General features: G+C 46.4%; 1 protein-coding gene across 1 annotated transcript in view; it reads right to left on the bottom strand.

Moving 5' to 3' along the window:
* The window catches only part of LOC138246497 (von Willebrand factor-like), a 59,033-nt gene that overhangs the window by 18,385 nt on the left and 15,132 nt on the right, over nt 1-25,516 (bottom strand). Inside the window, exons 2-3 of the mRNA XM_069201144.1 lie at nt 21,306-21,390; nt 4,334-4,360 (exon numbers count right to left, since the gene is read on the bottom strand). Coding sequence (XP_069057245.1) covers nt 4,334-4,360; nt 21,306-21,345 — 67 coding nt within the window. The 5' untranslated portion in view covers nt 21,346-21,390. The remainder of the gene's footprint in view (nt 1-4,333; nt 4,361-21,305; nt 21,391-25,516) is intronic.

Here is a 25,516-nt window from a genome sequence, read left to right as displayed (position 1 = left end):
AGACGAGTTTCTGACCCCCTGGGGTGAGGGCCTTTGTGCCCTCTGAGGCCAGAAACAAAGCCTGCTCTGGGTGGAGGTGCTTAACACCTCCCCCCTGCAGGAACTGTAACACCTATCAGTGACCCTCAAAGGCTCAGGCTTCATGTTACAATGCCCCAGGGCACTCCAGCTAGTGGAGATGCCCGCCCCCTGGACACAGCCCCCACTTTTGGCGGCAAGTCCAGAGGAGATAATGAAAAAAACAAGGAGGAGTCACCCACCAGTCAGGACAGCCCCTAAGGTGCCCTGAGCTGAGGTGACCCCTGCCTTTAGAAATCCTCCATCTTGGTTTTGGAGGATTCCCACAATAGGAATAGGGATGTGCCCCCCTCCCCTCAGGGAGGAGGCATGAAGAGGGTGTAGCCACCCTCCAGGACAGTAGCCATTGGCTACTGCCCTCCCAGACCTAAATACACCCCTAAACTCAGTATTTAGGGGCCCCCAGAACGGAGGAAGACAGATTCCTGCAACCTTAACAAGAAGAAGGACTGCTGACCTGAAGCCCTGCAGAGAAGACCGAGATGACAACTGCTTTGGCCCCAGCCCTACCGGCCTGTCTCCCAACTTCGAAGAAAACTACAACAGCAACGCATCCAACAGGGACCAGCGACCTCTGAAGCCTCAGAGGACTGCCCTGCAACCAAGGACCAAGAAACTCCTGAGAACAGCGGCCCTGTTCAACAATCTGCAACTTTCTGCAACAAAGAAACAACTTTAAAGACTTCACGTTTCCCGCCGGAAGTGTGAAACTTTCCACTCTGCACCCGACGCCCCCGGCTCGAGATGCGGAAAACCAACACCTCAGGGAGGACTCCCCGATGACTGCAAGCCCGTGAGTAACCAGAGACAAGCCCCCACACCGACGCCTGCAGAGGAAATCTAGAGGCTCCCCTGACCGCGACTGCCTGTAACAAGGGACCCGACGCCTGGATCCAACACTGCACCCGCAGCCCCCAGGACCTGAAGGAACCTAACTCCAGTGCAGGAGCGACCCCCAGGTGACCCTCTGCCTAGCCCAGGTGGTGGCCCCATTGCTTTCAATACAAAACCCGACGCCTGTTTGCACTCTGCACCCGGCCGCCCCTGTGCCGCTGAGGGTGTACTTTCTGTGCCTGCTTGTGTCGCCCCTGGTGCCGTACAAAATCCCCCTGGTCTGCCCTCCGAGGACGCGGGTACTTACCTGCTGGCAGACTGGAACCGGGGCACCCCTGTTTCCATTGAAGCCTATGTGTTTGGGCACCTCTTTGACCTCTGCACCTGACCAGCACTGAGCTGCTGGTGTGGTAACTTTGGGGTTGCCTTGAACCCCCAACGGTGGGCTACCTTGGACCCAACTTTCAACCCTGTAAGTGTTTTACTTACCTGTGAACTTAACCTTACTTACCTCCCCCAAGAACTGTTGATTTTTGCACTGTGTCCACTTTTAAAATAGCTTATTGCCATTTTTGACAATACTGTATATGCTATTGTGATTATTCAAAGTTCCTAGAGTATCTAAGTGAAATACCTTGCATTTAAAGTATTAAGTGTAAATCTTGAACCTGCGGTTCTTACAATAAACTAAGAAAATATATTTTTCAATATAAAAACCTAGTGGCCTGGAATAAGTCTTTGAGTGTGTGTTCCTCATTTATTGCATGTGTGTGTACAACAAATGCTTAACACTGCCCTCTGATAAGCCTACTGCTAGACCACACTACCACAAATAGAGCATTAGTATTATCTATTTTTGCCACTATCTTACCTCTAAGGGGAACCCTTGGACTCTGTGCATGCTACTTCTTACTTTGAAATAGCACATACAGAGCCAACTTCCTACAGTATGCAGTTTCTATATCAAATGTCAAACATTAAACAGTATTCAAAATGTAAATATCTGTAGTTGTCTTCCTTGATGCACTAACGTCAATAGGAGTAACTCTTTGTAAAGCCCACAGCTGGAGAGTGGCCTCATTAATTTTCTCTAAAGGTGACACTGCTTCATGAGAGTTGGCACTTCCACTTGTTGCATCTACCTCCTGTTTCCTGGGGGCTTCTGCTTTTACCTAGGGTTGTGCAATCTTTTGCCTATCTCTTCAATACTTTGATTGATCACCCAACAGCATTATTTTGGCTTTTATTCTTTTCCAGATTAGTTTATTGGTTGACCTCCGATCTGTAAGGATGACTACCTTTCTTTCTCCGCATCACACTCTTCCACAAAGATTTCCAACTCCTTATCAATAAATTTCTTTTTCTGCAGACGTCCTCCTGTGCCTCATGTGTGGGCATTTCAATGTTTTTATTGAGCCCTAAAGATCCATATTCCTTAAGCACCTGGAGGCTGTAGGCTATTGGAATTAAGGGGCTCATTATGTGTTTGGCAGTTTTCTGATACTCACGGATGGCGGTGAGTCTGCCGCACTCCTGGCAGACCACCAGGGAACTGCCGCCACCTACAGGATCACAGATCCTGATTGGTGGCAAAGATCGGAGTCGTAGTCAGCCAAGGCGATGCCGAGCTGCTCACAAGTCCACTTTCCACCAGCCCTTTCAATGGGTGTTTCACCTCCATGGAAAGGCTGGCAGAAGGCAGTGCTGGTGGCCAGAGGGAGGCCTAGGGCATGGGAGGTGCAGGAGCCCCTCTGCCAGCACCCTCAGAATGTGCACTGTCTGCTCTTCTGTTGTGCGACGGCATTGCTAAGGGAGTCGAGGCCAATGCTGTCGCACTGTTTCCACTGGCTGGCCGGCGGAAACTGCCTAATAACTATCCTAACCCCCCACCCACCCCTATAAACTAAAGTACCCTGACACTCCACCTGCCCTGAATCATAAAAAAAACTACCCCTGCCCCATAAAACTAAACTACCCAGACACCCCCCACCTGCCATGAGCCCTAAAAATCAAACTACCCTACTCCCAGCCCTATAAACTAATGTACCCCAAAACCCCCCACCACCTACCCTGAGCCCTAAAAAAAAAACTACCTCAGCCCCCACCCCGGCCCTAAAAAGTAAACTACCCCAACACCCCACCCGCCTGAGCCCTAAAACCTTCCCTCCAATAAGTAAACTACCCAACACCCCCACCCGCCCAAACCCTAAAACCTTCCCCAATAAGTAAACTACCCCACCTGCCCTAAAAACATAAAACTACTCCAAACCCCACCCCTAAAAACTAAACTACCCCAACACCCCCACCCGCCCTGAGCCCTAAAACCTTTTCCCCAATAAGTAAACTACCCCGACACCCCCACCCGCCCTGAGCCCTAAAACCTTCCCCCGATAAGTAAACTACCCTGACCCCCACCCACCCTAAGCCCTAAAAATAACTATTCTGACCTCCCTACTCCTGTGCCACAAAACAAAATTACCCTGAGCCCTAAAAAAACCCTGAACGCAGCACATGCCCCTAAAAACTAAAGTACCCAGACACCCCCACCCACCCTAAGCCCTAAATCCACCCCCACTGCTAAAAAGTACACGCCAATCCTGCCCAACCCCACTTACCTCACCGCGTTCTCTTGCGATCCTTCCTCCTCTTCTCTCCTCCCTTCTCCCGCCCTTCCTTAAACCTTCCCCATCCCTTTAAATTAAAAATAAACTACCCTGCCCCCACCCTTAGCAATAAATAAGAAAATTACCCAAACTTCCACCCCACCCCTAAAAAAATAATAATACCCGACCCCCCACCCTAATCCCTTAAAATAAATACTCAAAACCCCCAGCGCCGCCCCTTAAAAAAAATATCCCACCCCAATCCCTTACTCTAGCCCCCACCCCTGCCCCGGCCCCACTTCCCTCACCGCATTCTCTGCATTCTCTCCCGAACACCGCGTGGCTTTTTCTGTGCCTTAACCACGCAGATGCATAGTTTAGCACATGTGTGGTTAAGTCAAAGAAAAAGCCATGCGCTGTTCAGGCAAGCGTGCTTATGCTTGCTGGGAAACGTACGCGTCCTTAGGGACACATTGTTAAGGACATTTCCCTCTTTGGATCTACATGATGATGCCCATTTATTCCATTAAAAAAAAATAAACACACAAACACAGCTGGCCTCACCATGAACCAATTCCAAATGCTGAACTGTAATTTCCTCCGGGCAGGCCCAAAAAGGAGACATTATCACATTCAACAAAAAACCCTTCTACCTACAATGTTCAATTTTTAGAGATTCTAAATTACCAATGTGCGTAAAAATATGTGCCTCTTTTTAATTTTGTTTTCAAATGATGCTTATTCCTAGCATCTATGTTTACACAGTTTTGAACAGCTTACTTACGATAAAAGCAGAGGTTTTTTTTAGGAATTCTTACCTCCATGCACCCACATCAAGGAACAATCTGTGAAAAGAGAACACAAGCAATCATGTCAGTTCACCTATGGCCAGTTAGGCTGCACAGAGGGTGCCTTAGCATAATCTTGAGATACATCATAGGGAATTTGATGAGAGCAATACAGAATGACATAATACAAATTAATAGTTTGCTTTTATTAAAACATAAATAGCAATGTGGGACTTTCCAGGCTTTTCAGTCATGCACGTAAGGTGTATTTAGAAAGGTTCTGTTGTGATATGATTTTGAAGCACATGCAGAGTTCTACAAGGGGCCATATCATTATGGGCTTCACTGGCTCAGCACAGAGCGACCAGCTGTTTTAATGAACCTGCAGTGGGTAAAATGAATTCACAAAACACATTACTTCTTCAAATTGTTGCTTGGTATTCAGAGAGAACAGCTCAGAAGCTGACCTGGGTGCTTCTGAACTATGCTGTCCAAAATAATGCACTAACGCAGAGTAACATAAGCTAAATGAATTCACTATGCAGGTGCATGAGCAGAAGTACTGGGCTCTGCGCTGAGCCGGCACAGCCCATCATGCTACATCCGCAGAATATCATATCTAAAATATTGTGATACAAAATATTATAGGAATGTGTATGTATGGATAAGTATAATTAACAATAATACAATAGTTAATTCTGTGTAAATGTAACTTGGTATCTATCTGTCTATCTATCTATCTATCTATCTATCTATCTATCTATCTATCTATCTATCTATCTATCTCTCTCTCTCTCTCTCTATATATATATATATATATATATATATATATATACACACATATATACAGGGAGTGCAGAATTATTAGGCAAGTTGTATTTTTGAGGATTAATTTTATTATTGAACAACAACCATGTTCTCAATGAACCCAAAAAACTCATTAATATCAAAGCTGAATATTTTTGGAAGTAGTTTTTAGTTTGTTTTTAGTTTTAGCTATGTTAGGGGGATATCTGTGTGTGCAGGTGACTATTACTGTGCATAATTATTAGGCAACTTAACAAAAAACAAATATATACCCATTTCAATTATTTATTATTACCAGTGAAACCAATATAACATCTCAACATTCACAAATATACATTTCTGACATTCAAAAACAAAACAAAAACAAATCAGTGACCAATATAGCCACCTTTCTTTGCAAGGACACTCAAAAGCCTGCCATCCATGGATTCTGTCAGTGTTTTGATCTGTTCACCATCAACATTGCGTGCAGCAGCAACCACAGCCTCCCAGACACTGTTCAGAGAGGTGTACTGTTTTCCCTCCTTGTAAATCTCACATTTGATGATGGACCACAGGTTCTCAATGGGGTTCAGATCAGGTGAACAAGGAGGCCATGTCATTAGATTTCCTTCTTTTATACCCTTTCTTGCCAGCCACGCTGTGGAGTACTTGGACGCGTGTGATGGAGCATTGTCCTGCATGAAAATCATGTTTTTCTTGAAGGATGCAGACTTCTTCCTGTACCACTGCTTGAAGAAGGTGTCTTCCAGGAACTGGCAGTAGGACTGGGAGTTGAGCTTGACTCCATCCTCAACCCGAAAAGGCCCCACAAGCTCATCTTTGATGATACCAGCCCAAACCAGTACTCCACCTCCACCTTGCTGGCGTCTGAGTCGGACTGGAGCTCTCTGCCCTTTACCAATCCAGCCACGGGCCCATCCATCTGGCCCATCAAGACTCACTCTCATTTCATCAGTCCATAAAACCTTAGAAAAATCAGTCTTGAGATATTTCTTGGCCCAGTCTTGACGTTTCAGCTTGTGTGTCTTGTTCAGTGGTGGTCGTCTTTCAGCCTTTCTTACCTTGGCCATGTCTCTGAGTATTGCACACCTTGTGCTTTTGGGCACTCCAGTGATGTTGCAGCTCTGAAATATGGCCAAACTGGTGGCAAGTGGCATCGTGGCAGCTGCACGCTTGACTTTTCTCAGTTCATGGGCAGTTATTTTGCGCCTTGGTTTTTCCACACGCTTCTTGCGACCCTGTTGACTATTTTGAATGAAACGCTTGATTGTTCGATGATCACGCTTCAGAAGCTTTGCAATTTTAAGAGTGCTGCATCCCTCTGCAAGATATCTCACTATTTTTGACTTTTCTGAGCCTGTCAAGTCCTTCTTTTGACCCATTTTGCCAAAGGAAAGGAAGTTGCCTAATAATTATGCACACCTGATATAGGGTGTTGATGTCATTAGACCACACCCCTTCTCATTACAGAGATGCACATCACCTAATATGCTTAATTGGTAGTAGGCTTTCGAGCCTATACAGCTTGGAGTAAGACAACATGCATAAAGAGGATGATGTGGTCAAAATACTAATTTGCCTAATAATTCTGCACTCCCTGTATATGCTCATAAAACATAGGGCTTAATGACGAGCTTGGTGGTCCTAGGACTGCCAAACTTCCAGAGGAGACTGGGCAGCCGCAACTTTGGTAGTCCGACCTCCAAATTTGGATTCTGGCAGTCTGACCACCAGGAGACCACAGCCAGGATCATTGATCCAGATGGTGTGGCGACGATGTAACTCATGCTCAGCCACCGCGGTGCTGAACTCAGCACTGCTGTGCTGATCATGAGTTAACTGTCCACCAGCCTTTCCATGACTGGTTTCCTGCCATAAAACGGTTGGCAGAAAGGCAAAAAGGGGGCCAAAGGAGAGCCACTGCACTGCCCACAACCATGCTGTGTGCATTGCAATCTACATCTGTAAAATAGCTGTCACCTTGTATCAGCGCTAGGACAGCCAATGAGGAAGCTTGGACCTCTGGAGTCAACACAGGAGGGGGCTATTCTTTGACATTTTGGTGGGAATATTCCCTGCAGTGACGTGAGTGAGGGGTGGAGTTGAGGCACCCAGGGGAGATGTGACCAGTGACTTCTAAGTGGCGACATATTGGATTGTCTCAGCATGCTGTGGAGGAGGGTTTAGACAGGAGGTGATGGGTGATGTGGCATCCTATGATTGGCCACCAGTGCCTGGATTCTGGAACTTTTCCGCCCCCATTTAAAACATCTTGTACAAAGGAGAATAATTGTGGTTGGATTTGGACACTTTAACTAGATGGCGGCAGCAGCCCTGGGCAACTGGAAAGACAAGTCCCCCTGACCCCCAATAGAACAAGCATTTGCAATGCAATGGGTCTTGTGTTTGCTCAAGTTAGAGCTATTAGCATTGTAAATTCTTAACTGGACTTTTCTTGACACATATATTGAAAATGAAAAGTAAATCAGTTGACATAAGCGAGCCAATTCAAAGCGCCACGGCCTCTATGAGCATGAGCGTGAAGGAGACATACAAAAGGAACAAGCATTTGCAATGCAATAGGTCTTGCATTTTCTTGGGTTATAGCTATTGGCATTGTAAATTCAGAACTGGACTTTTCTTGCCACATAAATTAGTCAAACCTGTCTCATATTTTCGTCTTTTCCTCCCATGTTTTGGTGGTTACTGGTGGCTTCTGACATCAGAAATCACAATCCCTTGAGGAGAGACAAGACGATGACTGCACTACTTCCAGTTTCACTACCTCCAGTTGTGTAAATGTCTGAACAGAAATTGGAAAATACGTCTGGAAAAGTATTTTATTTTTATTTTAACAGAATGAAAAGTCTTGCAAGCATTCCTGCCTCGCATTTCAAGGAGCAGAGCAGCGTGAGAATATTTATGGCCCCAAGAAAGGAGGTAAGGAATGCCCTGTGTGCAGTGTCATGAGTGCTGGCAGAGAGGTGCCCTGGAGAGAGAGACACTCCACATGCAATGCGATACTGAGCAAGTTTTACATCATTGCTTCTAGGTTTTGCTACATTCTTCCTGAAAGGGCATATTGTGGCTTTTATTAAGGACCGAGTGTTTCTTTTGTAAAATAAGCTTATTTTCGGAGCCTGAGGTAAACGAGGACAGCACTGGAATAAAGCCGAAACATATGTCAGCGATATGGGAGGAGATGGGAGGAACGGAATGCTGCAATAAAAGGCAGGCAGCTACCAGCCTAAAACACCCATAGTGAAAGGGCAGCCCCAAAAAATAACAAAAATAGTCTGTCACAGCAACAGATAAAGAAACCAAAGTGGAATAATACAGTAGTCACTGCTCTGAAAAAGAAAAAGGAGGGGAAAAAAATTCAGAACTGACTACTAGCGAGCAAGAATTTTAAAGACTCTGAAACCAACAAATGAAATAGCTTTAAGCCATAAGAAATACACTAAAAATCTACACGAGGTCGAACGCTTACACTCCACCTAAAAATGAAAAGTAAAACAGTTTCCATAAGCGGGCCGATTCAAAGCACAACGGCTGCCATGAGCGAGAAGGAGAGACACAAAAGGAAAAATAAGTTTGCTTGCAGTCAAACATATCCGCAAACGTGCAATTATCCATGTAACAGGCCCGGTGTCTAAGGCGGTAGCAAAACCACCCAAAGGAGGGACACACGTAAAGCATTTACCAATGATAACAAAGGATTTTGAATGGCAAGCCCAAGAACGAGAAAAAGTGATTGGCCTAAGGTGGGCGTAGTTACAAGCCCACATAGATACCAACACGTCAGAAAAACAGAGCTTGCCCGCTGCTATGCTCAACCTAAAAAGGACTCTGCCTATAACGAGTGGGTCTCTCAAGGACCACGGAAGCTGTTTTCCTTATACCCCATATGGACCGATTGGGGGAAGATGTGGACTTCTGTGTCTCATCAGGAGGATAGGAGCACCAGAGACAAAGGAAAAAAGGAAAGCTGGAGCTGGGAGCCAGTAAAGCTAGCTTGTTGCAGAATTCACCATCTCAGAAGTGAGGAGGTCTGCTTACTACCAAGAGAAATGAGCCCCAAATCATCAAAATTGGCCCAATATGGCCTGAATTAAGACCTTTTAAAGGTTGGCAGCCTTTGACCTTTTCAGGACACCAAGGGTATGGGTCTCAGCTGCATGTTTAGACATTATACCTGGAGTTAGCCTGTGCCGGGGGTCAACACAAGATTTATTCCATCTTTGGGGCCCGTCAAGAAAACAAGAAGGAGGAGCACTATTGTAGCCCCCAGAAAAGTAGAAGAAAGGGGCACAGGGCCCCAACTTTGGGACACCAATACTGGCGGTCTCCTGCTCTCCGTGCCCATATTGAGGGGTGAGTGGGGGTGGCCGCTGCACCAGAATCACCCTGCCCACATGGAGCGGGCAAGGGAGAAGTCGGTTTTCGGCTCATGAGGTGGCAAAAATTGATGCCAGCCAGGGCAATAGCAGGCTGGGGCAGCCGGGGATAGAAACTGGAAAAGTAAAAAATAAAAGATCAAAGGAGGCAGCCAGCTTTTAAAATATTTACTGCTTAACAGAAGGAGCACCCCCTTATGACTCAGAAGAGGCTTATTTGCATATTGTCCTTGTCTTGTGGTTGCCCCAGGAGGACAGGGGCACCATCAACAAAATTAAAGAGTGTTGAGGAAGCTATAGGAGTTACAGCAGCCCACCAGAAGTCCTTTTTGAAAAATGACCCTATGTTTTTCTGGGGCAAGGAAAGTCTGTTCCCCAAGATAATCACCCTTATTTTATCAGTACAGTGAGGCCAAATGTTTACAAAAAAAAAGAATAGTTAGAATGATTTAAATAGTAAACACTGATGTTATACTAAATCCTCTCTGCAAAGAACATTTTAACACATGCCATTAAAACATAACCAGAGTTCGGGTGTAGTCTATAGAACCAACTATGTTCAGGAGATGATGCATGTAAAAAGGCGAAACATTGTGTAAACAGAATCTTCATGGTGCTCCGCTGGCAATGGCTTGCAGTATTTATATGTCACATGGCTACAATATAGCTGCAAGGAATTGGGGTGCTAAACATTAATGGATCTTATATACTAGGTAAAACATAAAAAGACAGAGTGATGCAGGCAGTGCTTATAGCAATTGGTTTAGAATATATAAGGTAATGGTGGTGACCAGTACATTAAATGGAGGACAGAGTTATCAGGTATTATCTGTCTGCACCAGGTTCTTTTTGAAGAGATGAATTTTCCTTTCTTTGAACAAATGGAGAGGGGTGGCGCCTATAGAGCTGGGATGGCCACATGAATACCAGGAGGAGACCTGTTATGTGGTAATTGGCCTGCATTTTCATAGCTTTAACATTGTGATGCAACATGTGTACTCCATAGGAGATCTTAACCCCTTTGCTGCCAGGCCTTTTCCCCCTTGGGTGCCAGGAATTTTTTCGGCTATTTGGGGCAGTTCGCACTTAGGCTGTCATAACTTTTTGTCCACGCGAAATTTACATACTTTTCTTCCAACATCCTAGGAATTTAAGAAGTACCCGGAGTTTGTGGGTTCTCCTGGAGGAGACCAAGAAATTAGCCAAAATACAGCGAACATTTTGGTTTTTTTAAATGGGAAAAAAAGGGCTGCAGAAGAAGGCTTGTGGTTTTTTCCCCTGAAAATGGCATCAACAAAGGGTTTGTGATGCTAAAATCACTATCTTCCCAGCTTTCAGGAACAGGCATACTTGAATCGGAAAACCACATTTTTCAACATCATTTTGGCATTTTACTGGGACATACCCCATTTTTACTATTTTTTGTGCATTTAGCCTCCTTCTAGTTTGTGACAGAAATGGGTGTGAAACCATTGCTGAATTCCGGACAGCTAAACATTTCTGAAAAGTAGACAACATTCTTAATTCAGCAAGGGGTTGTTTGTGTAGATCCTACAAGGTTTTCCTACAAAAATAACAGCAGAAATAAAATATATTGAAATTGAGGTGAAAAAACAAAAGACAAAATTCCTATTTGAGCAAGGGGTCATTTGTGTCGATCCTACAAGGTTTTCCTACAGAAAATAACAGCAGAAATAAAAATATATTGAAATTGAGGTGAAAAAACAGCAATTTCTCTCCACGTTTTACTCTGTAACTTTTTTCTGCGATATCAGATTTTTAAAAGCAATATACCATTACGTCTGCTAGATTCTGCTGGCTGTTGGGATGAATAGGGCTTGTAGGTTCATCAAGAGCCCTAGGCATGCAGAGCCAATAAAGGAGCTGCACCATGTAATGGCTTTTCATTGTATACCAGGTATACAGTAATTCATTTGGTGAAATATAAAGAGTGAAAAATTGGTATCAAAGAAACCTTTGTATTTGCAAAATGGGCACAAGATAAGGTGTTGAGAAGCAGTGGTTATTTGCACATTTCTGAATTCCGGGTTCCCCATACTATCATGTGAATTACAGGGCATTTCTCAAATAGTCGTCTTTTTCACACACTGTCTTACATTTGGAAGGAAACAATGTAGAGAAAGACAAGGGGCAATAACACTTGTTCTTTTATTCTGTGTTACCCCAAGTCTCCTGATAAAAATGGTACCTCACTTGTGTGGGTAGGCCTAGTGCCCGCAACAGGAAATGCCCCAAAACACTTTGTGGACACATCAAAATTATCAAATACAAAACTACCTGTTTTTGCAGGGGGGGCACCTGTGTTTTTGGTCCTGGGCTCAGCAGCCATCTAGGGAAACCAACAAAACCCTGACATTTCTGAAAACTAGACACCCAAAGGAGTCCAGGGACGTGTGACTTGCATAGATCCCCCAGTGTTTTCGTACCCAGAATCCTCAGCAAACCTCAAATTTAGCTAAAAAAATCACATTTTTCCAAAATTTCTGTGTGGGATCACCACACACGGACAAATTTCCTATCACCCAGCGTTCCCCTCAGTCTCCCGATAAAAATAATACCCCACTTGTGTAGGTGGCCAAGTACCTGTGACAGGGAAGAGTCAAAAACATGTCAAAATTGAGAGGGAACCAATCAATCAATGTATTTGTAGAGCGCACTACCCACCTGTAAGGTTCTCAAGGCGCTGAGGGGAGGGGGGTGCTGCTACTGCTTGAATAGCCAGGTTTTGAGGCATTTCCGGAAGGTCAGCAGGTCTTCAGTCTGTCGTAGGGGCAAAGGAAGGGTGTTCCAGGTCTTGGCAGCGAGATGGGAGAAGGATCTGCCTCCGGTGGTCGTTCTTCGGATGTGGGGGGCGGTGGCGAGCGCGAGGTTGGTTGAGCGGAGTTGGCAGGGCAGGGTGTAGAAGGTGAGTTGTCTGTTGAAGTAGGCTGGACTGGTGTTGTAGAGCGCCTTGTGTGCGTGGGTGAGGAGCTTGAAGGTTATCCTTTTGTTGACGGGGAGCCAGTGTAGGTCTCTCAGATGGGAAGTGATATGGCTGTCGCGGGGGGCATCGAGGATCAGGTGCACGGTGGTGTTTTGTATGCGTTGCAGTCGTTTGAGGAGTTTGGCCGGGGCTCCTGCATAGAGGGCGTTACCGTAGTGAAGTTTGCTGCTGAAGAGGGCCTGGGTGACTGTTCTTCTTGTATCTGTGGGGATCCATCTGTAGATCTTGCGGACCATGCAGAGGGTGTTGAAGCAGGATGAGGAGACAGCTCTGACTTGCTTGGTCATGGAGAGTGTTGAGTCGAGGATGACGCCCAGGTTGTGTGTGCGTGATCGGTGGGAGTCGGGGCTGCTCCCAGAGCGGTCGGCCACCAGGAGTCGTCCCTGGCTGAGGGGTTGGCCCGAGGATGAGGACCTCCGTCTTATCTGAGTTCAACTTCAGTTTGCTGTTCTTCATCCATTCGGCGACTGCCTTCATTCCTTCGTGGAGGTTGGATTTGGCGGTGAGGGGGTCCTCGGTGAGGGAGAGGATCAGTTGGGTGTCGTCAGCATAGGAGATGATGTTGAGGTTGTGTAGCCGGGCGACGTGGGTGAGCGGGGCCATGTAGACGTTGAACAGCATAGGGCTGAGGGATGATCCCTGGGGGACGCCGCTGATGATCTTGGAGGCTTCGGATCGGAAAGGGGGAGGCGGACGCTCTGTGTTCTGCAGGAGAGGAAGGAGGTGGTGCACTCCAGAGCTTTGTCCCAGACCCCTGCGTTGCAGAGGCTTGTGCGTAGGTTGCGGTGGCAGACAGTGTTGAAGGCGGCAGAGAGGTCCAGAAGGATGAGGGCCGCGGTTTTGCCGTTGTCGAGCATGGCCCTGATGTCGTCGGTGGCAGCAATGAGGGCAGTTTCGGTGCTGTGATTGCTGCAGAACCCTGACTGGGATGGGTCCAGGATGTTGTTTTCTTCGAGGTAGTGGGTCAGTTGTCTGTTGACGATCTTCTCGATGACCTTGGCCGGGAATGGGAGCAGGTAGATGTGGCGGAAATTCTTGAGGTCTCTCGGGTCCGCCATGGGTTTCTTGAGTACGGAATTGATCTCAGCATGCTTCCAGCTCTCAGGGTAGGTCGCAGTCTCGAAGAAGATGTTGATGACTTTGCGGAGGTGGGGTGCGATGGTGGCGCTTGCTTTGTTAAAGATGTGGTGCGGACATGGGTCTGACGGGGATCCAGAGTGGATAGGGTTCATGGTTTTGATTGTGTCGTCTTCGTTCACGTTGGCCCAGAGGAGCAGGGGGTCGTAGTTGAGGGTGGGAGGGGAGTCTGAGGAGTCAGTAATTGGCGGGGTGGTCTGGCTGTTGAAGCTGTTGTGGATGTCTGTGATCTTGTGGTGGAAGAAGGCGGCGAGGGAGTTGCACAGGTCTTGTGATTGTGGGATGTCGTTTGTGCTGGAGCTGGGGTTGGAGAGTTCCTTCACGATGTTGAAGAGCTCCTTGACGTTGTGTGCGTTGTTGTCATGAAGGAGGTTTTCTTGGCAGATCTGATGAGGTGATGGTGTTTGCGGATGGCGTTCTTGAAGGCAGCATGGTTGTCCGGTGTCTGGTCCAGGAACCACTTTCTCTCCAGTTTCTGGCAGGTTTGCTTGGAGGCTCGAAGGTCTGAGGTGAACCAGCTGGCTCTCTTGTTGGCGCCTCTGTTGGGGGGGTTTATTGAGTGGGGCGATAGTGTTGGCGTAGTCATTGATCCAGCGCCAGAGGTTGCAGGCTGCGAGGTCGGGATTGGTGGGTTTGGTGGGTGGTTTTCGGGCGAGGCTGGTGTTCAGCTGGTCTTGGCTGACTTTGCTCCAGTTGCGGGGGGGATCTGATGGGTGCGGTGGTGCACGCTGGGTTTACGGAAGTTGAAGTGGATGCAGCGGTGGTCGGTCCATGGGAGGTGGGGGCTAGCGGAGAAGACGGGGTCCAGCGTGTGGCCGGCGGAGTGGTCCAACCAAAGTGGGTCCAAAAGGGCAGTTTGGAAAAAAAGTTTTTAGGTTGACAAGTGGGGCAGAATTTTTATCGGTATAGATGCAACAATGATGGGTGGTAGGAATTGTGTGTATTTCTGCAGATTCCTGAAGGTTCCATCACAAAAATGTTGGGAAAATGTGTGATTTCAAGCAAAGTTGGAGGTTTGCAGGGCATTGGGTAAGAAAATAGTGCGGGGGCATGTGAAGCACATCACCCTGGACTCACCCAGATGTTTAGTTTTCAGATGTGTCTAGGCGTCGTAGATTTTTCTACATGGCAGCGTACCAAAGTCCAAAAAGTGCAGCCCTCACCATTCCAAGGGGGACGATTTTGAGAGTTAGACAAGCTCTCTTGGCCCAAATGTGAAATCAAAACTCAAAATAACCAAATGTCCTCTTAATTGCCGCTGGGATAAGATCTTTTAGTGTGCGGGAGGAGAGCTGAAAGACTGTTACCCCCTTCAGTTGGGGTGGGAGCATAACCATGCCCATAGTGGTTGGTAGCCACCACCCCACTATTTTTTTGTTTGTTTTTTATTTCCTGGCATCTAGTAGGCTTTCTGCCCCCCTCCCCCCCTCGAGGAGTGGATTTGAGGGTATTTGCCCCATCTGCGTAACGGTGGGCAGAACAACTTTGTCCCCATTTATTTGGGGTGGGGAGTATGGCCATACCCCCATCCTCTTTTTTTTGACAAAAATTATTTCCTGGTGTCTGGTGGGCTTTCTGCCTTCCTTGGGGGAAGATGGGCCTTACATAAATAGGCCGATCTGCCCCCAAACGGGGCAGAAATCGCTAACAGTAAAGTTCCCCTATGGGGAGCAACCCTTGCCCAAGGGGCTGCCCCCCAAAGAAAAGACACACACACCAATCCCTGGGGCCTAAGTGGTTTCTGCCCCCCCCCCAAAAGAAATAGGCTGATCTGTCCCCAAGGGGGGCAGAAATGGCCCAAAATAAATTTGCACCACATGGGAGCGACCCTTGCCCAAGGGGTCACCCCCCCCCCCATCTGTAAAAAACAAAATAAAATAAAATAAAAAATCTCTGGTGCCTAGTGGTTATTGCCCCCCTTGGGGGCAGATCGGCCTAATTATAATAGGCCGATTTGCCCCTAAGGGGGGCGGAAGTGGCCTAAAATAAACTTTCCCCCAGAGGAGCGGCCCTTTCCTAAGGATTCACTCCCCTTGCATGAAACTGATGTAAAAAAAATCCCTGGTGTTTAGTGGTTTCTGCCTCCCAAGGGGACAGATTGGCCTATTAAAAATAAGGGGGCAGAAAAGGCCTCATAACTAATTGCCCCCCAGGGGAGCGACCCTTGCTCAGGGGGTTGCTCCCTTTTGTTGTTTTTGTACAAAAAAAAAAAAACTCCCTGGTGTCTAGTGGCTTTTGCCACCTCCTGGGGGCGGATCGTCCCAGTTAAAATAGGCGACCCTTGCCAAAGAGGTTGCTCCCCTTTATTGTAAACATCACCAAAACAAAGATCCCTGGTAGCTTGTGGGCATTTCTGCAGCCCGACCACCTTTCCTTTCCTTTCATGTCTCTGCCTGCCCCCACCCCCAGATTGGAAGAGAAATGCTCTGCGTTTCTCTTCCAGCCAGCGCGATGGGGGCGGCCTCTGATGAGGTCAGCACGCGATTGCACGCTGATGTCATCAGACGTCACAGAGGGAGGGTATGGGGGGTCTGGGGTGGAAGAGGAAGTGATTCCCCTTCCATCCCTGCCCATGGATGTGTCCTTGGTGCCTCAGCACTGCAGCCAAGGGCGTAACCGTTACGTCCATGGCAGGGAAGGGGTTAATCTTCATTGCTGTGTTTTGTGGTGGCCCAAGTTGACTGCCTTTTAGACAGTCCCACAAGTATTGCTTATGAAACCAGTGAATAGTGAGTACCAGCGGAGTTCTCTCAGGTTTTGGTGAGGTTTTATTGCAACTTCAAAGAACTTTCACTAGAAAAAGTCACTACAAGGAAGAAACATTTCACTGGAATCAGGTGAGGGTTTGCACCAAGGTGATCACCTTGGTAAAAAACAAATTTGACTACTGAACTTGAAGTTTGTGTCATCTTGAAGATCCATTTCTGTACCTATTGCAGATTTCAGTCACTGGTAATGATTATAGAGTTTATCTTGATGTAGTTCAATTTGAAACAAACTTTGGACATCTCACACTTGATTATAGTGAGATAATCCTAAAGGTGATGAATATCATAGTCAGAGATTGTGATTTCAATATATAGTGACAGATTCTAATTCCTTTCTCAACAAGCTGCAGACTGAGGCTCCATTGGATCTGGCCCTTTATACAGGGTCATCCTTAAAGTTTTTTGTCTTCACCCGCCTATTTTGTGAATTCATTTTTGTTTGCATTAGGACTGTGGGCACTTTAGCACAGCTTGCGCTCTCTCCTTAAATCGTGGTAAAATTGGCCTTCACCTGATTGGCATATTTAATTTACTTGTGAGTCCCTAGTAAAGTGGTCCTGCAGTCACCCACTGTCAATAAATTAAATACTACTAGTGGGTCTGCACTAAAGTAGCACGTAAAAACATGCCTCAAGCCTGGTATTGCAGCCTGACGTTTTTAATATATATCAGTCATCCCTAAAATAGGCCCTAAAGGCCCATTGGGCAGGGTGCATTGTTTTTTAAAGTAGGGGACATGAGGGTTTACATTTTACATGTCCTGGTGGTCTAAATCCCCTAAATTAATTTTTCACTACTGTAAGGCCTACCCCTCCCATGTACTTATATTCGGTTGCCTTATCACATTTAATAAGTGCTAACGTTTGGATTGGGAGCAGGTAGAAATATCATGTTTAGACTCAAATGAGGTGTAATATAAAATCCTCTTTAGTGTTAAAGTCAGATTTTAAGTCACAATTCTGAAAATGCCACCTTTAGAAAGCTGGCATTTTCCTGCCAAAAGGTTTCTAAGGACTTCCGGGATTTTCCTGGGCCGATTAATGGCTCCCGCATTAAGAATAGGTTTTAGGCCCAGACCGTGGCCATAGGGACTAGATGTCCGGGAGTTGAGCTGTGCCCTGCCCCACTTACATTTCAAAGGGTTTGCCTCCACCACATACAAAGGAACCTGAGACTAGACTTGTATCACCTGGGAAATTTTGGAGAATTGACAGGGGAAGAGGAGAACTTTAAAGAGCCAGGTGTTGGGGTAGCATAGGGAATCAACCCAACCTCAAAGGCTGGCACCAGGTATAAATAGTGGACCTCCTGGTCTAGTAGACATTACAGAAGAAGAACTGCCTTGCTCCCCAGAGGACTGCCCTCAGCTTGAGGCCTGCTTGCTTCCCAGAGGACTGCCTTGCTGCTACCAGAGGACTGCCCTGCTGCTTGATGACCGCCTTGTCCTCCAGAAGGCTACCTTGCTGTTTGAGACGGAAGACTGGAGCTGCTCCCTTCTTCTCAGGCTATCTGAGTGACTTCAAGGGTCAGTTGGCTGACCTCCTGTCTGTGCAAGCTCCACTGGCCGCCAGTGGCCTCCCTACAACTGCAAAGCTGGCCTGCTGCACTGGAACAGCCTGGACTTGCAAGTGAACCTACTTGCAAATGTGACTAGGCCCCTTTGCTCTTAGACTCTGCTGCCCGTGATGACTGCTAATGCAAAGTTCCTGTGAACCTAACGCTGCATTACAGCGACAACCAGTGAGGTTAATCAGGTCCACTGGACTCATATCACAAACAGGGTGCACAGACCTGGTCTGCACCACAGTCTGGGGCTATGCACTCAGTTGCAATGAATGAGCTGTTACCAGCACAGCTGTAAGCTCAATCTTGGGAACAGTGGATTAGTGAGAGGCGGATGTCTTCTTGAAGCCGCCACCCTTCTTTCACTGTGCAGGTGGCAACCCAACCTCCATTTGAAAGGGGGCAGAGATCTCCCTGCCAGAGTGACTTTGGTCATCTACAGGCGGATGTCCACATCACTTTCTCTTCAACCTTCCAAGGTCCACCTACTGGAGGTGCACTGAGCATGTGCCACCTGGTTAGTGCTCCTTTGGTTTTGTGCCCATGTCTGTAATAGAGCACAGGTACTGTGACAAAGTGTTTCATCATTTGTATGGGACTAAGCTCCATGTGAATGTGGGAACATGCTCTGAAGATCACACCAGCGCACATTTGGCGCCAGCACAGTATGAATTGCAGAAGGGGCTGCTCAAGCGTCTGTGGCCTGTTCTGTAATACCAAAGGGCCTTGCGACGAAAAAAGCAGGTGTACACATCTACTGCCCCTATGGAGCACTTAGTATAATATGGCCCTTTGATCTGTTTACATTCCCTCCTTCATATGCCAATCATTGCTATGAAACATTTTGTTGGACCTGGCCCTTTTTGCAGGGCCATCCCCAAACTTTTTTGTCTCCTTCCTCCTATTTTATCTGACCTATTATTGCTGGCTTTAGGACCCTGGGCACTTTACCACTGCTAATCAATGTTAAAGTGCAAGTATTATTTGTCTAAATGGTATTGGTGATTGCTTTATCCATGATTGGCATATTTGATTTACTAGTAAATCCCAAGTAGAGTGCACAGGATATGCCCAGGGCTTGTAAATCAAATGCTACTAGTGGGCCTGCAGCACTGATTGTGATACCCACATGAGTAGCCCTGTAAACATGTTTCAGACCTGCCACTGTAGTGTCTGTGTGGGCAGTTTGGAACTGCCAGTTCAACCTGGCAAGTGCACCAACTTGCCAGGCCCAAACCTTCCTGTTTACTACATATGTCACCCCTAAGGTAGACCCAAGGCAGCCCCAGGGGCAGGGTACAATGTATTTAAAAGGTAGGACATGTACTGGTGTGTTTTACATGTCCTGATAGTGAAATACTGCTACATTAGTTTTTCACTATTGCAAGGCCTATCTCTCCCATATGTTAACATGGGGATTTCCTTGAAATATCTTCTAATTGCAATTTCTCATTGGAAACAGATAGAGATATGGAGTTGGGGATCTCTGAACTCACTATTTAAAAATACATCTTTTGGTGAAGTTGGTTTTTAAATTGTAAGTTTGAAAATGCCACTTTTAGAAAGTAAGCATTTTCTTGCTTATTCATTCTGTGCCTTTGCCTGGCTTGAAATACATGTCTGGGTCAGGATCTCACATTTGGGCTGTTTGTGGATTTACTCTAGACAGTCACACAAAGGAAGCTGAAGTGTGCCTTGCATATCCTGGTGAGCCTTCCTGGGCCAGATTGGTGGGAGGAGCTGACACTTGCACCTGAATTGGAGTGTGCCTGTCCTTACACAAAGCAATCTCCGACCCCCTGGAGTGTATCTGGGGCCAGGGCAGGAAAGGCAGGGTGGTGTGCACTACAAAGACTTTCATTTGAAGTTTGCCTATTTCAAATGCAGAAATGAGTATAAGTATTGGGCCCCTGAGACCACAACTTCAGAGCACTTCTGGACTGAGGAAATTCTGTCATGAAGAAGAGCTAGATGCCGTAGGAGGGACTGCCACTCTGCCTGTTGCTTTGCTATGCTGGCCTGCTGCTTGCTGCTTCTGTCCTGGAAGTGGAAGGACTGGACTTTGCTTTTTACACCCTGCTTTCCAAGTTTCCCCAAGGACTTGAACTGAGCTTGCCTCCTTTTAGAAGTCTCAGGGACATCAAAAACTTCATCTGCCAGCACCTGGGCTCTCTTTCTGAGAATCCTGACTCACCAAGTGGTGCCACATCCAGTTTCTGGGCATTTGGGAGTGAGTTCTGGTGTAACCGAGAAGAAACCAAGTGCATAGACTTCAGAGCAACTGTGGAGCTGGCGTCCCTCTCTGACTCCACGCTGCTGCCTGCTCCAGCAGCAGTGGTCCCCACTGAGTGCAACGCCCGCAACTGATGCCGCTGGCCAGATGCCGCTGGCCAGATGCCGTTTCAGTGACCTCTGAAGTCCTGCTACAGGGCGAGTCCTGAGTGCTGTATCCTCAATGTCCCAGAATACCCGACTCTGCTATAGCACCTGTGCCCCTGTGGTGAGATCGTGTCTTGACCTTCTGGATTCATTGACCCCACCAGATTGTAAGTAACAATGCCGCATCACCCCCCTGCAACCATAAGGAACCGACACCTCAGCTTCCCTGCCTGGCAGTAAGGAATTGACGCCTCACCTCCCCGGTAGCAGTAAGGAACCAACGCTGCACCGGCTACAGGATGCCTCATCTCCCCGACTCTGTACAATGTCTTTGTGTCATTGTTTTCTAAAGGTACTGTGCCTGAAGTTCGTGCAACTCTGTGACTGACTTGCACTCCCTTGTGAGTGGCGCCAGACTGTTGGGAATGACTCTGTCAACGATGCTGTGATAGCCCCAGTTGGAGCTTTTGTGTTATTGAGATTTAGCTTTTAAAGATTTGTATCTTTGCTTGTGTGTGTTGGATGTTTGTCGTTTTGGTCTTGTTTTACTCAGGTAAATATTGGCTATTTTTCTAAACTGGTGTAGAGTACTTGTGTGTGTTTTCTCTGTATTACTCCATATGTGTGTTTGTGTACAAATACTTTGCACATTGCGTCTGGGATAAGCCTGACTGCTCGTGCCAAACTACCAAGGGGGTGAGCAGGGGTTATCTTAGCTGTGTGACTCCCTTACCCTGACTGGAGTGAGGGTCTTTACTTGGACAGGGTGCAAACCACTGCCAACTAGAGACCCCATTTCTAACACATTTGTACAAAACATAGTGTAAATAAAAGCAGCGCTCGTTTTCTGCCTCTATCATACCCACTTGAAAATCTCTTATTACAAAAAGCATGCTGCATGCTCCAAAAACTCAATTTAAGTCTTAGAGTTCATGTGCACTCACCGAGGACGAGGAGGAGAAAGAAGAGTTGAGTTGTCATCATAATGAAATTCGGCTGCTTTGGTAGATCACAGGTAGAGCTCTGAATCTGAGGCAAATAGAGAAAGTTTCATTGTTCAATTGATCACTAAAATGATGTAGGGAGGCGATGATAGTACAAATCAAATATGATTTATTTACGTTGAAGTCAAAACACCCCAGCCATCACACCTGCTTCTCATTCCCAATGCACAGCTCTCTCCAACTGCGCTTGAGCTCCACGGAAATCAAGGGCACGTTTCATATGCATTATGATATTACTACATTCCATTGCCAGGAAAGCTAGTGTGCTTAATATGAGGATACTACAATCACCTGTTTTAGTATTGAATGACATTGCTTTGAAAGTTCATACACAACCTTTTATATTAACTAATTTGACTAATAACAGACAGAACAGATGGATGGTAATTAACTAAAATTACTTCTCGAAAATAATGGTCTAGGGCCCTAGGCTAGACAAGTGAACCAACAATGAGGATGTAATATGTGTGTTTAAGAATTGATACTTGCTAGACTGATATAGGGAAGTAATCAAAGTGTCCCTACTTTCAATTGTGGGTATCTGTCTAGTTTACCCTTGCATGTGAGCAACTGAAGGAGAACAGGAAGAGTATGCCTATTGGCAACTTTAGCATATATATTAAACTTACATTAAACATTCAAAGATGAAGAAGGAAGAGTATGCAGTCTCTCAAAGCGAAAACATTATACACAATAACAAACTCAGCCCTTTTCTTAAATTGTAGGTATTCAAAACACTATTACTAATGTAAGAATTGACAGCAAGACTGCATGCTGAAGTCCAGCATCAGTAAGTAAAAGTTCTGTTTAGGTCCTGACTTAGATTTTGGCAGAACAATTCTCCATCGAAACATGATGCATACCCTGTCTGCCTTATTATGAGTGCCATAGTCAATAATGAACTTATAATATGTGAGACAAGACAGCTGCCATATTCCACCTCCTAAGCTTCAAATTAGGCTTGTAATGTCTTGTTTCATTATACAAGACTATTAACATTTTACCAAAATATCAATCTTTTATTAAAGTTAACTCATGTTTTTTGCTTTGAAAATTAAATATTCAGGAATGACAGTAGAGCAGATCCGTATGCCTACTTCTGCATGCATACACATTATTGTTGAACACCCTTAGGAAATTTGCCCGTTAGACAATGCTCAATTTCTATACCCAAATGGAACCACTTCATTGACACCTTTAGGTTTCCAGATATCCCTACCATTTGTACCCCCCTCAAAGTTCAACCTTGTACCCTGTCCTCTTCAACCATTTACATGGATCTCTTTGAGAAACTACTTGTCAATATGCACATTAAAATTCACCAATATGCTGAAGACGTTTAATAGTCTCTGCCGCTCAGTAGATCCAGTTCTCAAACTCTCTCAGCATTTCATCTAGACTAGGGGTGGGTGGAACTCTTGATGTTTTACTCCTTAGAATTCTGCTTTGTTACATAACAAATCAGCAAAATGTTGTGGAGCTCTGACAATGGGTTGCAATCAGGGCTAAAAAATCAATGCGAATTGCACTACACATTTTGCAAGTGTGCGTGGCCATTTGAGTTGATTTTGATGCCACTCAAGTAGAAAATCTCCTTGAGCGGCAACAAATCTACTCTAGCAGCAGCCCTCTGCCCACAACTGCCCACAACCGCCTGTGTTAGAAAATCATGCTAGAAACATTTAAAAACACCTTGTATTGTTCTACAAGTTAAGATGTCTGCAATTTCCTTTCCCCTCTTTTAATTGTTAGGGATAACATTTTCGTCACTTTACCCAGTTGTTTAAAACATACTCAATGTGTGAAACATTAAAATCTTACAACAATAGAAAGTCTATAGATTATGGCCCTCATTATGATTTCGGCGGTCTGTTCCATAGACCGCCGAAGTCACTGCCGCCATATGACTGCCATATTATGACTGCTGGCTGCTCTCCACCACTATTTGGTGGGGAAGCCGCCAGCAGTCATACTGGCGGTCGGCGGTCTAGTGGAGCATGCTGCGCCGCACATCACCACAACACAGCCTGCTGTATTACAACATTGTAAACGGAGTGGCGGTGTTGTGTTGGCGGGGTGCTGATGGCGGAGCAAGCCCCATGGACCCTGTTCCCTCCCGGACGTCCACCGCGACCACCAGGCAAGGTGATCGTCCAACGGGGGAGGGGGTTTTGAGTGTTGTGTGCATGAATGAGGGTGTGTGTGCATGTTTATGTGAATGGAGGGGGGCAGGGGGTGTTGTGTGTGTTTGTGTGTCTATGTGCTTGTGTGATTGCGTGTATGCTGGGGGTGAGGGGGTGTCATGGCCATTTCATGGCCGTGTGTGCATGTTTGTGTGAATGAGTGAGCGTGGGTATGTGTGTGTATGTATGTAAGTGTGGTGTGTGCATGCGTGGAATTGGGGGTATAAGTACGGGGATTTCAATATGAGGACCGGGGGGAGAGAGGGGCATCGCTGCTTGGCGGGGTGGGGGGCTTCTGATGGGGTCGGGGTGGGGTCTCCTACATGGAGGGGGGAGTACTGTTGTGGTGACAGGAATTAGTATTCCTGTCGCCAGTATCCTTACCGCCAGGGATTTTGTGGTGGGGTTGCCACAATGGAATCCCTGGCGGTAAGGATACTCATTATACCGCGGGCGGTGTTAGGTGGACCGCCATGTCGAAGGTGGTCAACATTCGGCCAGGCAGCATCACCGCCCTGGCGGTACAGGCAGTGAACTTGGCTGCTATGGAGCCAGTTCACTGCTGCGGTCATTATTTGTCAGTCCTGCACAGCCATGCTGTCGGCGGTCAGACTGCAACCGCAGGCGTGGCGGGGCAGGACTGCCAAGGTCATAATGACCACCTTTGTCTTTTGGAATTTTCCTTCCCTTATTTTAAATGCTAAAGATAAAACTGTTGTCACTTGACCCCCTAACTTTGGGTGTAGAGCCCTTACAACAGAAAATAATAGCCTCACATACAGTTCTTATTCTTCTGTATTAAAAGAGTTTTTCAGCTGCTTCTTTCTAATGTCATTTAGTTCATGGAATAAGCAAAGTATATGCTTCAGTGTTTCCATCTCTGTCTTAAAAAGGAAGCACATGCTGTTAGTACATAGGGGTTGTTTCCATCGACCATCAAACTGGAGAAATGGCAGGTAAAAGAGTCCAAAGTGTAAAAAGGTGGAGATAACCTTAGAATTCAGGTTGAAGTCTTGGTGTGGGTACCATTGCAATAAGTAGAATTCCATGGTGTACATACTACATTTATGTTGAAATGCTCTCTGTACTTTCCTGGCTGTTTAGATTTCTTGCTTTAACAAAAGCTTCTGAGAGGCTTGGTCATTTTGGATAGTCTGCTTAGGGGTGGGAGATTTTAATTGACCAAGCGATTCTTCACATGCGAATCTGTCACTGGAGAATCATTTTTTTGAGTTAGCCAGTTCTTTGTTTATAACATATCTTATTGTATTATTGGACATCCCCATACAGTCTACCCAATAATTAATGTGGTTGATGTTTGTTTGGACCATGATTGTAATCCAAAACAACTTGTCCCACTCCAATCTATTTCAATCTGCCCCACTCCAATTTTCCCCACTTTAATCCAAAACAATCTGCCCCACTCCCTCCTGCCCTACTCCAACCTGCCCCATTCCAACCTGCCCAACTCTAACCCGCCCCACTCCCATTCATCCCACTCCAATCTGCCCCACTCCAATCCAGTCCACCTCACTCAAATCCAATCCATCCCACTCCATCCAAAAATAAATCCACTCCAATCCATCACAATCCACCCCACTACAATCCAGTCCGCCCCATAATTGTCAAATCCACCCCATACCAATCCAATCGACCACCACTCCAGCTAAATCTAAGCTACCCACTCCAATCCAATACTCCTCACCCCATACCAATCCACCTCAACCCAACCCACTCTAGTCCAATCCTTCTAACTCCAGTCCAATCCACCCTACTCCAATTGAACCCACTCCAATCCAACCCGCCCTACTCCAATCCATCCCACTCCACTCCAGTTCAACCAACCCCTGTTGAATCGTCCAACCCAATCCAACCACTCCAATTAATTCCACCCCACTCCAGTCAATTCCACAGCTACCCAATCCACCCCACTCCAATCCAGTCCACCCCTCCCCAATCAATCCACTC

Source organism: Pleurodeles waltl, chromosome 7 (genome assembly GCF_031143425.1).
Source record: "Pleurodeles waltl isolate 20211129_DDA chromosome 7, aPleWal1.hap1.20221129, whole genome shotgun sequence".
Classification (NCBI taxonomy): domain Eukaryota; kingdom Metazoa; phylum Chordata; class Amphibia; order Caudata; family Salamandridae; genus Pleurodeles; species Pleurodeles waltl.
Note: the sequence above shows the minus strand (reverse complement) of the source record. Positions and strands in the feature narration are given on the sequence as shown.